Source organism: Pangasianodon hypophthalmus, chromosome 27 (genome assembly GCF_027358585.1).
Source record: "Pangasianodon hypophthalmus isolate fPanHyp1 chromosome 27, fPanHyp1.pri, whole genome shotgun sequence".
Classification (NCBI taxonomy): Eukaryota; Metazoa; Chordata; class Actinopteri; order Siluriformes; family Pangasiidae; genus Pangasianodon; species Pangasianodon hypophthalmus.
In genome coordinates this window covers 9,504,933-9,521,876 of record NC_069736.1, presented here as the reverse complement: position 1 = coordinate 9,521,876, position 16,944 = coordinate 9,504,933, and the positions used below count along the sequence as shown (strand labels likewise).

At 38.5% G+C, this 16,944-nt stretch overlaps 1 protein-coding gene across 2 annotated transcripts in view; it reads right to left on the bottom strand.

The window, feature by feature from the left end:
* Positions 1-10,328: 10,328 nt before the first annotated feature.
* Positions 10,329-16,944, bottom strand: part of prkaa1 (protein kinase, AMP-activated, alpha 1 catalytic subunit) — an 18,723-nt gene continuing 12,107 nt past the window's right edge. For both annotated transcript variants that reach the window (XM_026921902.3, XM_034300609.2), the window contains exons 8-10: positions 15,761-16,112; positions 14,214-14,340; positions 10,329-13,302 (exon numbers count right to left, since the gene is read on the bottom strand). In XM_026921902.3, the coding sequence (XP_026777703.1) occupies positions 12,998-13,302; positions 14,214-14,340; positions 15,761-16,112 (784 nt within the window). In that variant the 3' untranslated portion in view covers positions 10,329-12,997. The remainder of the gene's footprint in view (positions 13,303-14,213; positions 14,341-15,760; positions 16,113-16,944) is intronic.

Sequence of the window (16,944 nt, the reverse complement as noted above, 5' to 3'; positions counted from 1 at the left end):
TGGGAGGTTTCAGTATGAGTGTCATCAGTACAACACCATCTGTACAACAGTGGAAAAGAAAAGGGGTCATCAGATTGTCATAAGTTTAAGAAATTCACAGTTGCCTATTAATATTGTTATACATCTTAATATTGTTAGACTAATTCCATTCACAGCTTTCATATCTACTGGTCACTCTCACTAGAGCAATGCACCCTTCTTGCAAAGTGAATTCCCCACCCAGTGCATATTGTCTCTCTATTTTCTCTCTTCCATGTCCACTTACACTCACTGTCCACTTTAATAGGAACACCTGTATACCTGCTCATTTATGCAGTTATCCAATCAGCCAGTCATGTGGCAGCAGCACAGTGTATAAAAATCATGCAGATACAGGTCAAGAGCTTCAAGTAATGTTCACATCAATCATCGGAATGGGGGAAAAGTGTGATCTCTGTGACTTGGCATGGGATGGTTTGAATATTTCAAAAACCGCGGATCTCCGCTGATCTCCGCTGATCTCTGAGATCAGAGGAGAATGAATAGATTGGTCTATATTAACTTAATCACTCTTTACAACCATGTTGAGCAGAAAAACATCACAGAAATGCACAACACATCAAACCTTGAGGTGGATGGGCTACAACAGCAGAGGACCACACCAGGTTCCACTCCTGTCAGCCAAGAACAAAAACCGTGGGCACAGACTCACACAAACTGTTGAAGACTGAAAACTGGTGTCCCTATTAAAGTGGATGGTGCGTGTACACCGAGTTGTCAGTCAGTGAGTTATATGGCAAGTTTTAAATCATTGAAATAATTGAAAGATTGGAAATAAAGAAAATTCTTGAATCATTTTGCAAGCAAACATGGAACAGGTGAACATACAGTGCCTACAGAACATATTGACTCCCCTAGTGGGTATTTCTTTTTTACTGTTTTTTCTGTATTGCAAAATCAATTTTAAGTATATTAGAATGGGAGTTTTTCTGCTATTTTTTTCATCTCTATAAAAATTAAATTAAATAAATTATTTAAATGTCCTCATAATTATACAAAAATTTAAAAAAAAAAAAAAAAAAAACTACAAACTGCTTAATTGATAAGTATCCACCCCCCTTTCTTTTAGCAGTCTAAATTAGGACTAGTATTTAATTTTCTTGAGCACTCACACTAAACATGTTAAACAAAAGGTACACCTGCGTTAATTTCAAATCCAACTGTGTCCAAATGTATGGTTGCACAATAAATATCACTGACTTTGGGAGGTCTCTTATCTAAATAAGGCAGATGTCATGAAGACTAAGATACTGCCCATGTAGCACTGAGATGACGTTAGGAGGAAAAAGCTGGAGAAGGTTGTAAAAGGATCAGCAAAGCTTTGAACCTTCCTAGAAACACTGTCTACTCCATTATAACAAAGTGAAAAAGGTATGGCACAACCCAGACACTACCAAGATCAGGCCATCTCCATGGGCAAGAACAGCAATTGTCAGAGAAGTGTCCAAGGGGCCAGCTACAACACTGAAGGGATTAGACAGCTCACTGGCTGAAATAGGAGAACCTGTACAGACATAAATAATATCATCAGCTCTTTACAGATCTGGCCTCAGTGGGAGAGTGGCCAGAAGGAAGCTACTTCTAAGAAAGGCTAATACATAAGCATGCTTGGAGTTTGCTAGAAGGCATGTGACAAAATCTGAGAGCTTTTGGAGAAGGTTTTTGAGTCATTCAGTCTAAAATCAAAGTGTTATGTTTGGCACAGACCACAGCCCAACACCCAAGTAACACCATTCCTACCATCAAGGACAACAGTGGTAGCATCATCCTCTGGGTTTGCTTTTCAGCAGGAGGAACTGGAAATCTTGATTTCATCAAGGGAATCATGGATAGAGCCAAATACAAGCAGATCCTTGAGGAGAACCTGTCCCAGTCAGCCAGAAATATGTGGCATGACCAGAAAATGTGGTATGTGGAAAATCTGTGGTATGACCTGAAAATTGTTGTCCACTATCATTTTCCATCTAATTTGGGAGAGTTGGGAAAAGTTGCTTTGGAACGTGAGAAAATGACGATCAGTGAAAATGAAAAAGACATGTCCGAGACAACTCAAAGCTGTAAAAACTCTGGGGGTGAATACTTATCAATATAGCAATGTTTTTTTTTGTTTTTTTTTTTTTTTTATAATTCTGAAGAAATCTAAATAATTAATTTAATTTTATTTCTTTAGAGAGTCACTTCAAAAGTGGCAGAAAATTTCCATTCTAATATATTTAAATTTGATGCCGCGACAGCAAAAACAATAATCACTAGACGGTGAATACTTTCTGGAGGCACTGTATATTCTATTTGGCATACAAAGAGAATACTGTAATAGAAAAAGGCAGCAAACTTTGATCTGTGTAGTTTTTGGTTTCTATTGTCTATATATTAGGCTGTATACACTTTATTTAGTCATTATTTTTAAATAAAGCATTTTACACAATTTAACAACATATGCATGTAGAGAGTAAATAAATATACACAGTTGTATCTGATTTTGTTTAAATAATAAGTAGCTTTTGCTCACCTGTCAAATAATGCAGTAAATTGGTACATTCCAGAGCTAAATCATTTCTTAGACCAGTGACTGCTCTCCAGGTCTCTACTTTCACCCTTCTATTCTCTAGGTCCTTATACTCTCCTCCCTCATACAATACTTCTCTCCTCCTCTAATCTCCTATTCCACTCCTTCTGTCTCTCATTCAGCAACTCTAAATAAATCTAACTAAACTAAAAGGGAAAGACAAACTCTCCGCAACCTGAAATTTCAACATAGTGAAGCAAAATTTATTTCTGCAGCTTTAAATAGTTCATTCTGTATGTAGTTGCACAGTGATGCAATACTTTTTTGACTCTGCACTCCAGTACTTTATATTTTAAATAAGAAAATGACTATGATATTAAAGACTGTTAGCTTTTATGCTGTTATGCATATTTATTCACCTCCTCATGCCTGCATCACTTTTGTCTGCAATCCATTGTTGATGCTGTTTTTCAGAACCAATTTCACATGCTGCTATTTATTTCTTACTCTTTTTATGCTTACTTGCTGTCTGAATACCTGTCTTGTATGTCTTGTGTCTCTTGTACATTTTATTTACTATATATTTTAGTTGTTCTCCCCTATATACTGCTATGTTGAGGTGCTGAAATACAAGAATTTTATTCCTTGTGCTACCCAATGGATGTAACAAATAAATAAAACTCTTGAATCTTTCATTTGTGGGTGTTTCTGTCCATACTGTGTAGTATATTGCAAAGGAATCACAGCCTTTTTATGTATAGTCAACCATTTTGGAATTCCAAAGGCAAAACTGGACAACTGGCTTTTCAGTTATTTCTTGGTTAGCCTTGTGTTACTCCTTCACAAGTTCATACTTAGAAAAGACAAAGAACTTGTTTGAAAATTGATTTTTTTTTATTTCACATTGACAAATTTGACATTTGCATTTGGAAGTTGTTATCTCAACATATGGAACAAATATGTGTCCATTATAGTAAGCAACCAATTATGAGCCTTAAAAAATAAACATAATAATAATCCTTATTAAAAGAATTAAAATCATTAACTACCAAAAACAAGAACACACACAGGTGGTTTATAAGATATAAACCACTGATATGCTACAAAAACAGACTAAACTGTCTAAAGAATTTGCTAAATGCATAATGAAAAGCCTGTTCTGAAAAAAACTGAAACCAAAATGGACTAAAAATAGCAAGTTTCAAACTTGTGCTGGGTCTGCTGTATTCTGCAGGCACAATACTCTACCAATGCTCAGAAGCTCCTCAAAAAATGAAGCCCACATCATCCAGTCACTGATCAACCTGGAGGAGCAGGAACATCATGATCTCCTTGGCCTGCAGAAACATCAACGGGATATGTACACCAAAATCACAGAAGCTCTCAAACCCAGCTGGTGGCCTACAGAGCCAGTTGGTCTACCAAGCAGTGAATATGTCCAGGAGTGGCTTGGGTTGAAAGACAGCACTGGCCCTCCTCATAGCTGACATTGGAGGAAGGCCATTCTCTGTCACTCAAAAGGTCATTGGCTCCTCCATGTGATGGCTGAGACCTGACCCCACGAAGCCAGAGGTGGTGGTTGAATGAGTGGTACTGGAGCAGTTTGTCACCAGACTTCAGGCTGGCACAGCAGAGTGGGTCCAATGGTACCACCCTGCCACACCCAGGACCTACCCTGCGGTGTCACTGTGGGTGGAGCAATAAACCACAGCAAGCTCCACAATGCTGATTTCTGCTGCTGGAGCAAGAAATTGCATGGCAGATGCCAGGGATGGGACAGCGAAAGAAGAAAGGAATACGATCCAGCATTTCCGGCAAGAGTACTTTTCCCACTCCATAATTTTGGGAACTTATTTACCGGGGTTTATTCAGTGACCTGCCATTGTGCTGAAGCTACAATCTACAAGTCTATTTTTGCATTATTAATAGTATTGTGCAGATGGAGAGTTTCATGTTAGGCTATAGTTTGTATGATGCTATGATACAGCTATGTGTAAATCATACTGGAAATTTTGAAAATTTTGAAAATTCAAGCCTGACAGTGAATTACTATTACAGGATTCCCAGGGTGACTCACAGCAGCTGAGGAACATAATGTTTTAAGAGAATTTTTCCCCCCTGACTCATGTTTTTTTTTTTTTTTTGGCTTTTTAACTTTGTAGTCATTGAATCATTTCAAAACAATGTATATGGTACAAAGCCAAAACAAACATTTTGTTTTTGACCAATTTTTATAGAATGTTTTTTTTTTTTTATGTATTGCCATTCTTCTTTTCTTGTTTTTCTCATGGCAGAAGAAGTGTGTTAAATTAATTTTCTAACCTGTTCCATTTGTTAAGGTTTCACTGGCCATTGTTTAGTTACTGAGCCCAGGTGCCTACACCTTCAAGTCATCTGTTAGTATTAAGTGAATATTGAAGACTCGTTTTAAACACAAATTTAATCAGAGAAAAAAGTCTGTGTTATAAATAACCTCCACACTAAACTGTTAATCACTGATAAACCAACTGCAACATTTTTTGATTTATTAAATGATACCTACTCCATTGCTGCCTCCTACTGGTAAAACTGGTGACAGCACTGCACTGGGATTTCTTGGTTTAAAGTCATCTAGGTTCTACCATTTCCCACCTACCAGCTAGCCCCCATCAGAGGATAGCTACCAACCAGGGAGGGTGAATGCAAACATGTGCTTCCTCTGAGACATGTAAAGCCAGCCAACCACATCTTTTCAAACTGCTGCTCATGCTGCGTCAGTGGGCAGTGTAACACACATGGAGGAAAGTGCTATCTGCCCTCCTGAGGACAATATGAGCTCACAGACACCCACGATTGGCTAGTGTTGCTGTAACTGACAGGGAAGAGAGTATGCCACCCTTCATACCAAGACAGCATGGCCAATTTTGCTCCCTTAACTCCCGGCCACAGACAACTATGTGTTTGTACTTTTCCATAAGGAGGACAATTGAACCAGTGCTCCATGCAGAACACAATCTTAGGTTTGTGTATATAGAATCCACTCTTCAATTCAGAGCTCAGGTTATCAATAAACAACCATTCCTTTATGAATTGTGGTCCATCTACAGCCAAGTCTTAACTTCCTTGCAGAGGAAATCAGTTCTGGGCTAAAATATTCTGCTTCCAAGAAGAATTCATGATGCCATCAATCTTCACATGTGCCCTCATTGGAAAAAAAACAAAACTTTATGCAACCTCATATATAGCTAAATGCAACAACAGATCATCAGGACAGCATTTTTTTAAATAGTATATTTTTAAGGATGACAATTTTTTGCAGTGCATTACTTTTAAAATATTCTAGGCTATCCATAGTTTTGCCACAAACACTAATGTTTAAATACTTATGTGTAATGTAATTTATACAATCATTTTTGTTTTGGATGACAACTGACTGTATAAACTCAACATTTGCTCACTGAGCATGGAATTGCATTTTAAAGACAGGAAAGCTCCAGTTGCGACAGACAATTTACAGCCGCTTTAAAAGCTTAAGGAAATGGCTGTTTGTACATGCATTAAATGCTGCTCCTGCTGAGTACAGCAGTAACTCAACATGTTAGTGTTTTTCAGATGATGAAGGCATGCGCGCACCCACACACACACAAACACAGTCCCGCTGTCACTGCAGAAACAACAGAAACCAGAGACCCTCTTTGTTAACAGCATTGTGTCAGCTGAATGGCTAAGCATAGGAAGACACACACACACACACACACACACACACACACACACACACACACACACACACACACACACGTCTCTAAATCAGTCTTGATCAGTGTTCTTGTATTATTAAGCTGATTATTTGAAATACTTGACGACTGCGTGTACTCAATAAAAATTACTTTACAAAACTAGACAACAGAGAAACCTTATGGGGCAATGAGTTTGACTTCTCACTTGTCTTTGCTGAAAATTGTACATTTACATTGATGGCATTTGGCAGACCCCCTGTTCCAGAGCAATTTACATTTATCACTTTTTTTTTTTTAAACAACTGAGCAGTTGAGGGTTAAGGCCCTTGCTCAAGGGCCCAGCAGTGGCAGCCTGACAGTGCTGAGATTTGAACTCATGACCTTCCGGTCAGTAGTCCAACATCTTTAACCACTGAGCGACCACTGAAAACGATACCTTTACTGTGACCTTCAGATGACAGTCATGTAATCCTAGACATTCTGCAATCTTAAGGGGAAAATACAAAATGCATTATGAAGTCACATAATATAGAATAGCTCTATTTTACCTAAAACTGTCATACCTGTTCTTGGTTTTTTGCAAGGACAAAATGCACTGGACACAGTACTATACTGTATATACATAGCTACTGCTTCTAATTTTCAAAGGCCTTAGAGAAATGAGAAACACCATATATATATATATATATATATATATATATATATATATATATATATATATATACATACATACATACATACATACATACATTATATATATATTTTTTTATTTTATATATATATATAAAACTGTTTGGTTTTCATGTTCATATACATACACACACACAGACACACACACACTTCATGTAAAACTTACCAACAAGGTTTTTTAATCACCTGAGGGAAAAACTGACTTGTGTCCAGTATTCCAGATCATTATGTTTGTTTTATTTGCTTCCCCTATAAATATAAAATCTAAAAAAGAACATTTACTATTACAAATTTGATAGAAATGTGTGAAGGTTGCAGGTATATTCGACATACACATACCGCAGCATTTACTGTCCAAGTAAAAATATATGTACAACCGGCATGGAGACAAAAACCTCATACCTTTTCCGCAGTGTTCAAGAATTCCTTCCCAAAGACACAAGGCAACAGTTCAGCCCTGTTAAAACAGACGCCGAAAGAAATTTCAAAAACGTGACAAACGCCAGTGCTCTCACTCGTTCAGAGTGCCGTTGAGTGCGTATGGTTAGTGCACGTGTGCGCGCGCGCTTGTGTGAGGACGTGCCGGTTACGTCATGACGTACAGGTACGCCAGTCTCCAGGTTTGGCACTGTGTATTCCGCGTTATAGCCAGCACAAGCCTTTCTAAGTGCGCTAGGTAGGAAATGAAATCATGAACCAGAACGAGGTAAGTGCGTGCATCTGAAGCTTTAATGTTCTTCCCAAATAGCTAGTATTCTACAGTGATGTTAAGCACTTGATGCTCAGTATATGTCCAGTGTCTCTCTGTGTATTTAGTTTGCAGCCATCAGCCTGAACTCCAGTCCCAGAAAACCGCAGTACTGCAGAGTTCAGCTGTCTACGTCATTTAACACCCCCGATTCCACTCATCACCTAATTCACAAGCCCTTTGTGGGTTGAATTGGGTGTGAAGAGGGTAAACACAAATCTCTGTATGGTGGTGTGGCCCCCTGGGCTAAATCAGAGACTGTATGGGATGTTAAAACCCACTCGATGCATTTAAATTGATGCAGTTATACTGGACTTGTACTAAGCATCAAGTGCTTCACATCACTGTAGAAAACTAGCTATCTGTGTAGGACATTAAAGCTTTAATTCAGAGGTCTTCAATCTTATCCACAAAGGGCCAGTGTAACTGCAGGCTTTCTTTCCACCCAGGCAGGAGACAGACATGATTCCACTTGACTCCACTATCAAGTGCGACTCCTATTTGGCTGGTATGAGAAGCTGCAGCCACACCGGCCCTTTGCGGATAAGACTGAAGACTCCTGCTTTAGATGCTCTCATCTCGTTCAAGTTCATCTTCAGTTTATTTAACTCCACTCTCCTTTTGGTGGTCATGGCATCTGTATTTTTGAGATTTGAATTTTTGGAAATTGTATTTAGAGTTTTAATATTTAAAATCCACATTTCTGAAATTTGTATTTAGGGTTCTGAATTTTTAAAAGCTGAACTCCTACCAATAGCAATTTCAAAACAAATGAAATTTTGTTTTTAATAAATACACCACAGGAAAAAATTATTTAATGTGACATGCATATAATTCAAATGTACAACATTTATATTTAAATACAGTTGTGGCCAAAAGTTTTGAGAATGAAACAAATATTAATTTTCACAAAGTTTGCTGCTTCAGTGTTTTTAGATCTTTTTGTCAGATGTTACTATGGTATACTGAAGTATAATTACAAGCAAGTGTCAAAGGCTTTTATTGACAATTACATTAAGTTTATGCAAAGACTCAATATTTGCAGTGTTTTTCAAGACCTCTGCAATTCGCCCTGGCATGCTGTCAATCAACTTCTGGGCCACATCCTGACTGATGGCAGCCCATTCTTGCACAAACAATGCTTGGAGTTTGTCAGAATTTGTGGGTTTATGTTTGTCCACCCACCTCTTGAGGATTGACTACAAGTTCTCAATGGGATTAAGGTCTGGGGAGTTTCCTGGCCATGTACCCAAAATTTCAATGTTTTGTTCCCCGAGCCACTTAGTTATCACTTTTTGCCTTATGACAAGGTGCTCCATCATGCTGGAAAAGGCATAGTTCTTCACCAAACTGTTCTTGGATGGTTGGGAGAAGTTGCTCTCGGAGGATGTTTTTGTACCATTCTTTATTCATGGCTGTGTTCTTAGGCAAAACTGTGAGTGAGCCCACTCCTTGGCTGAGAAGCAACCCCACATATGAATGGTCTCAGGATGCTTTACTGTTGGCATGACACAGGACTGATGGTAGCGCTCACCTTTTCTTCTCCGGATGAAATGAGAAAATGACTTAACCCCAGTCCTCAGCAGTCCCTGTAACTTTTGCAGAATATCAGTCTGTCCCTGACATTTTTCCTGGAGAGAAGTGGCTTCTTTGCTGCCCTTTTTGACACCAGGCAATCCTCCAAAAGTCTTCGCATCACTGTGCGTGCAGATGCACTCACACCTGCCTGCTGCCATTCCTGAGCAAGCTCTGCACTGGTGGTGCCCCGATCCCGCAGCTGAATCAACTTCAGGAGACGATCCTGGCGCTTGCTGGACTTTCTTGGGCGCCCTGAAGCCTTCTTCGCAACAACTGAACCTCTCTCCTTGAAGTTCTTGATGATCTGATAAATGGTTGATTTAGGTGCAATCTTACTAGCAGCAATATCCTTGGCTGTGAATCCCTTTTTGTGCAAAGCAGTGATGATTGCACGTGTTTCCTTGCAGGTAACCATGGTTAACAGAGGAAGAACAATGATTTCAAACAACACCCTCCTTTTAAAGCTTCCAGTCTGTTATTCTAACTCAATCAGCATGTCAGAGTGACCTTCTGCCTCGTCCTCGTCAACACTCTCACCTGTGTTAACGAGAGAATCACTGACATGATGTCAGCTGGTCCTTTTGTGGTAGTGGAAATGTTTTTCATGGCAAAGAGGGACTTTGCAATTAATTGCAATTCATCTGATCACTCTTCATAACATTCTGGAGTTTATGCAAATTGCCATCATAAAAACTGAGGCAGCAAACTTTGTGAAAATTAATATTTGTGTCATTCTCAAAACTTTTGGCCACAACTGTACTTTTGGCAGCTTATTATTTTCCATATTTCTACACCCTACAGAGCACACCACATAACGCTTTTGTGAAGAATTTTATTTATATTTAAATCTGACTCTCTTATTTAGTGGATAGCATGAGCCAAAAGTCAGGACTGTCTTGCTGACTGTCAAGCATTTTCATATAAGATGACTCACATATCATTTTATTTAAATTGCTACATTTTTATTTCTTAAACATTGGCACCAAACCCAAAATCTGGCACCTATAATACAGTATTTTGGTAGAGTTAATAAAAGAACAAAAGCAGTTGATGCCATTTATGACTTTATTAGGCAACTGAATGGAAAATCTCCTTTAAACACAATCAGGAATTTGACACTGGCCAATCTCACTTTCCACAAACAAACCTATTTTTAACAAAGTGTCTTTGAAGCAGTTGAGACCAAGCCACCAGATGTTCCCAACCTGAGTACTGCAGTACACAGTGAACACAGCATCTGCTACATCAGAAATCATGACACAGACCCCAGTCTGACAGTATGAGTCTCCCTTTGCAAAACAAGGATGAATTGTTTGATGTTACAAATCACCAAAATAAAATCTGACAAAAATCTTTTGAATTTTTACTTATATGGCTGTGGATCATGGTCTTGCATGATTTTTCAGAATTTTCAGTGCAAGAGTTCAAATAAAATGGACATGTAACTTCAAAAAAATCTAAATCTTTTCAATGAAAAAGAAAAAAAAAGAATTAAAACGAAAATCATCACTTGACATGCTGCTCACAACTGCTGAATTACAGATGCACTGGGACAGATATGTGCCTATTAAAGTTCAAAATATTATAATCAAAATTATGAGTAAAAGCCAAGATGGATCATTTTAGGGATAAATGTCCCTTCAGACAACTGATTGTAACAAATTAATGCATTGCTTTGAATGAATTTAAATATGAATACCTTATATAGGTGTTATTATGAATTTATATCAGAGTTTAGCATATTTTAGACTTTTCAGATATTCCTAAGGCTGGGAAATATGGTGGTCCATACTGAGAATGACAAATTTACAAATGGAGAAAGTCTGAAATGAGGCATAATGGTTTGAGCGAAAATCTCCAATGATAATAAATACCACTTTTTATGGCATCTTATTTTAATGATACTGTTCTGGGTTTGAAGGAATGTATAACTTATGTGAATTACTAGATCTTGGAAAATAAGTTTAATGATCAGACAGTAGAGCACAACAAAATAATCAATCATCACAAAATACTCAATTTTTGAAATCTATATGCCCAAACCCTATGTACTTTTTTTAAATATATATTTTATTTACTTATCATTAGGGCACTTCAGCAAGAACAGACACACGGAATGTGCTTTCTCCAATTTTAAAAACACCAAAATCTATGTGCGCACTGTTACATACAAATAAATACAGACCATAGCTGCTTATGCTACTCAGTTATGGGTAAATCAGTAATGCATAATGTATATTTTGCATTAAACATTTTGCAAAGATACTTTGTTCTGGCATTTTATAAGTACTAGAGTCAGCATGGACCTGCCACCAGCAACTGACTAATTCTGGGGTGTAAGCAGACCAGTCTATCAGTCTTTCTAGATTTTCCCTCTGAGTTTCTTGTTGATGGATATGGCTGAAATGGCTCATGGGTATCTGATTTTCAATTCTGTTCTAATACTTTTAACAAGGCAATTTAAATCAGTCAAGTCAGAAGTCCATTCTATTCCTCAAAGAACACTTCTCCATCAATTTCCTCTTTAATACATATTTTAGTCTCTGGGGGTCCTTTGTTGAAAGTATAATAATACAAGGTGAATTCAGTCAATTTCACATGTAATTATTTTTCAAACTGTTATATTTTTTTGTAAAACACCTACAACTAAAAGTTTTAAAAATGGATGAAGCAGTGTATGAAATCAAACATCACAAAACATTATAATCAACAACTACCTGTTAAAAGGAATCTTTCAGTCCATTATCATTTCAATATAAAATACCATCCCATAAAGCACTGATAAATATATTTCCAAATGCCTTTTTTATTCTGTATATACTTATATCTATATGTGTAAAATGTGAGCAATGCAAAGAAGTCTAATATGACGTGAAGAAAAAAAAAATCAGAACATAGTCTTAAAAATCAATGAAGTTTACATCAAAAAAGAAATTAATTTTCTTATCTATGAAAACGGTTAGAGGAAGGGTCATTGCACTTCCTCAGAATGAACAAGTTAAAACTGGCCCACTCATTAATGAACCCCTCTACAGCACCCACTACCCACTTGATCAAAGTCGACCCTTGTCATTACATGTTCATTCATTAAGTTGGCCCCTTCCTGGAATTACTTGCTTCTTTTATAACATTGGCCAGCAGAAGCATGTGAAGAAAAAACTTGTGCAAAATTGCATTCTGCCTCATTCGCTCTTTCTTTGTGGTGCCATTATATACAGTACAGCTAGCTCAGTGTATAACAATTCAGCGTGCAGACATTTCAACCACGGGCCAACAAGCCCATCAATAAACAATTGTAAAACCAGCTCTAAAAGAATATTCTATAGTCAGTATAAAGTGGCTAGACAATCTTTTGGACTTCTTGCCTGTGGCATGAAAAACATGCATTCCCTTTCTCAAGAGCTTCATATCTACCTTCACCTCCTCATCCACCAATCAAACAAACGGATCGTAGCAGTACCACAGACCAGTCTGCTTGGTTGTGCGTGTGGGATTCATGGAGCCGTGAGACGTCTGCTTGCATGCTTATTGCTCTAAAGACACTCAGAAAGAAAGAGAGAGTAAGAAGGAGAGAGAGAGCAAGAGAGAGTGAGAGAAGAAAAGAAAGAAACTGAGTCTGCTGGAGATGGAAAGACAGAGGTAGAAAGTCCAAGAAGCGAGAGACGAGCAGAAAGACAAAGAGGAGAGTGAGGGGAAAAAAGGCGTGAGAGCGACGGCAAGTTATCGTGCCAGCAGCTTGATGAGGTTAGCACACATCTCGAAGAACTCGATGGTGTGACTGCCGGGCCGTGGGCATGTCTCTCCCCCTGCCGAGTCAACCGAGGAGGTCAGCGAAGAAGCGAGGGAGCCCTCTGCCTGCTTAGCCCCGCCCACTGGGGGTGTGGAGGGGGCTGAGCCTTCGCCCTTTATCCCGTCCTCAGATCCGTTCCTCTCGCTCTTATCGTTCTTTAGGGTAGTCCGGTAGTTGCCAACCGAGCCAGAGCGATGCGGCGTGGCAGTACCTGACTTCGTTTCCAAAATATCATCTAAAGAAAAAAGTGTAGTCAAAACACATGAGTAAAAAATTAAAAATGAATACAGATGACACACACACACTGCTGTTCTTTTTCTAATAGCACTGTTATCTCATTAAGACATAGGGAATCATCACTTAAAACAATGTGTTTTCCCCTATATTAACTACATTTCTGTTGAGGTTATACACAGAAAGCAAGCCAGAAAATTAGTAAAACTTGCTTGCTTCCATTAAATTGACCTTTGCAGCAGAAAGGTTGTGTTTGACACATTGCCATCAAAAATATCACCATTAAAGTTCATGTTTTACTTTGTTTAGCTTCCCTGATATTTCTATCATAGAATAGTAGGATGACAAAACAGAAATGGAAAGAATCTAGTCTGGCTATTAATTTGTTTCTTATTCTTCTATATGAGCCAATGTACAAAGTTAACATCCACAGACTGCAGAAATGAAACAACACATTACCTTAAACTGTACAAATTTTAATTGTCTTAAATCTTACATTTTCCATCATATATAAACTTTGTCATAATTTCTAGAATTAAGATGAGAAAGATTCTTGTCTTTCAGTCAAGCTGCACTGGTCTGCCTTTCCTGTTGGTGAGTTGGAAAGTAAAAATCTACTCACATGTCACTTAATGTGTAATTGTAGTAAAAAAAATATTTGCACTATAGCTTTTTGCAGAATTTCCCATAAACACAGTTGCTCTGTTAAAGTCAAAAGTAAAAAGCTTTGTCAATGTGTAAAACATTACATCTCCATTGCCTACATTATCAAATACTTCGAGCACCTGCAAACCTTTTTCTACACAGAATAGAAACCTTCCTTGTGAATAAACAATACATGACAGCCCAATTCAGCAATAATTCTAAAATTATTATTCTAAAGATTTTTTTTTCTAGAGTTGCTTGCATTACCATCTATGCTCCTGAAGTCCAGTAGATAGGTCCTGCTGTCCACTTGGTAAAGCTGCAGGCTCATCTTGGTTTGCAGGCCCGTAACTGGGTTCTTCCTCCGCACACGTAGATAATAGGGATTAACAACCTGGAACCACACAAAATAATCCAATTTCTCATGCCAGTATTTTTAAAATACCACTTTATTCTGACTACTGCAATCAGGTTAATGTACTAATGTTAAAAAGTTCAGGATTCATCCCTGTTGTCTTAAGGATGTGTGGCATTTCATATATAAAATATACACTCACCGTTCACTTTAATATCACCTCTAAACCTGCTCATTTATGCAGTTATCCAATCAGCACAAGGCATTAAATCATGCAGATGCAAGTCAAGAGCTTCAGGTAATGTTCACACCAAACATCAGCATGAAGAAAAAGTGTGATCTCTTTAACCGTGGTGTCAGATGGGCTGGTTTGAATATTTGAGAAACTGCTGATCTCCTGGGATTTCCACACACAACAGTCTCTAAAGTTTACACAGAATGGTGCAAAAAACAATAAAACATCCTGTGTGTGTGTGTGTGTGGGTCTGCAGGCTGAAAGACCTTGTTGATAAGAGAGGTCAGAGGAGAATCAACAGACTGGCCTGCACTTACAGGAAGTCTATATTAACTCAAATAAGCATTCTTTACAGCTGTGGTGAGCAGAAAAGCATCTCAGAATGCACATCACATCAAACCTTGTAGTGGATGGGCTACAACAGCAGACCACCACATCAGGTTCCACTCCTGTCAGCTAAGAACAAGAATCTGAGACGATCAGGGGCACAAACTATTTTATTAACTATTAAAGTGGACAGTGAGTGTATAAGTTTTGCAAACTTAATGCTGGTCTCAGTTAAAGTTATGTGGAGGTTATGAGATAGAACATGTGAAGACCGTGAGTCATATAAGGCATAAGAGTTCATTCTGAAAATTTGTTTTGTTCTGATTCATTAAGAGTGCTAGCAAGTCTTAGTCAAACAGCAGTTAACAGTCACCCTGCTAAGATTGCTGCCACATGCTGTTAAAAGAAGCACTGAAAACTAATGAGAATACCTGGATCAGAAATAGCACACCGTTTTAAAGTTTGACCATCTCATTCATCACAAAAATCAACCAGCAAACTGTTCTACTAAAATAAAACCATGCAAACAAAATTCTTGGACATTACAAAAATGATTAGATCATGTTGTCTGACTCTCCAAAATCTTTCATGAGTATAATGTTGAATTTACAAGTCCAGGGTCCTAACAGTAAATGCATACAGAAAAAAGGTAAAAACCCAAAGCAGTGCTATGAAACATGAAATATAAGTGAAAGGTAAGCTATAATAAATAGATTTGGTAATAAGGTTAAAAAATATTGAAAAATTGTGTAAGGGCTTTTCTTACTCTTCTTTGGTTAACCATTATGGATAAATAATATATAGAAATCGTGAAACAACTTTTATCTTCCTATCCTTCCTTTTACAATCTGAGGATGTTCTACTGACTCCACCCCCCAGCCCCCATTTCCACCTTACCTTCCACTCGTAGTCGAGCTGCTTCATGGCCCGGCATACTTCACTCATGATATCATTAGGCCGGCTCTGGCTGCGGATACCCAAGTGCCACTTAGCACGGCGGACACCCAGGTGCTTGGACTTTTGGGGGTTGAGTTCATCCAGAGTATGACGGGGTCGCGGTGGTTGAGCTTCAGCCACCAGGAATGGCACTCGCTCCGGGTGAGGCTTGGCAAAGTGGTGAGCAGGCAGATCATCAAGGAAGGAGTCAGGGGGACTTGTGGCCAGGTAGAAGTCTTTGGCTTCACTCATAATGCGCCGGTTATCTATGATCAGATGGTAGGCAACTGCAAGAGGGTCCTGGTTTTTTCGACTATAGAGAAAACAAGAGCAAAAATTGAGAGAATGATGGACGAGCCTATTTAGCTGTCGATCTATATTTTACTTATCTAATATACACTGACTTAGCACTTTATTAGGAACACGTGATTCACACAATTAGAACACCTCATTCATGCAATTAGCCAATCGTGTGGCAGAAGTGCAATGCATAAAATCATTTTCAGATCAACCATCAGATTGGGGAAAAATGTGATCTCAGGGACTGTGGCATGATTATTGGTACCAGATGAGCTGATCTGAGTTTTTCTATAACTGCTGTTCTCCTGGGATTTTCACTCACAACAGTCTCTAGAATTGTGCAATAAAGAAAAAACATCAAGTGAGCAGCAGTTCTGTGGATGGAAACGCCTTGTCGATGAGAGAGGTCATTGGAGAATGGCCAGACTTGTTCGAGTTGAAAAAGGCAACAGTAACTCAGATAAACACTCGGTACAATTATGGTGAGCAGAGAAGCATCCCCAAATTCACAACACTTCGAACCTTGAGGCAGATGGGCAGAAGACCATGTCGGGTTCCACTTCTGTCAGCTAAGAACAGAAATCTGAGGCTGCAGTGGGCACAGGCTCACCAAAACTGGACAGTTGAAGAATGGAAGCCTGATCTGATGAATCTCGATTTCTGCTGAAGCACACAGATGGTAGCATCAGACTTGGGCACCAACAGCATCCAGCATGAATCCATGAACCCACCCTGCCTTGTGTCCAGTCCAGGCTGGTGGAGGTGGTGTAATGGTGTGGGGAATGTTGTCTTGGCACACGTTGGGCCCATTAATATCAATCATTGCTTGAATGCCACAGCCTATT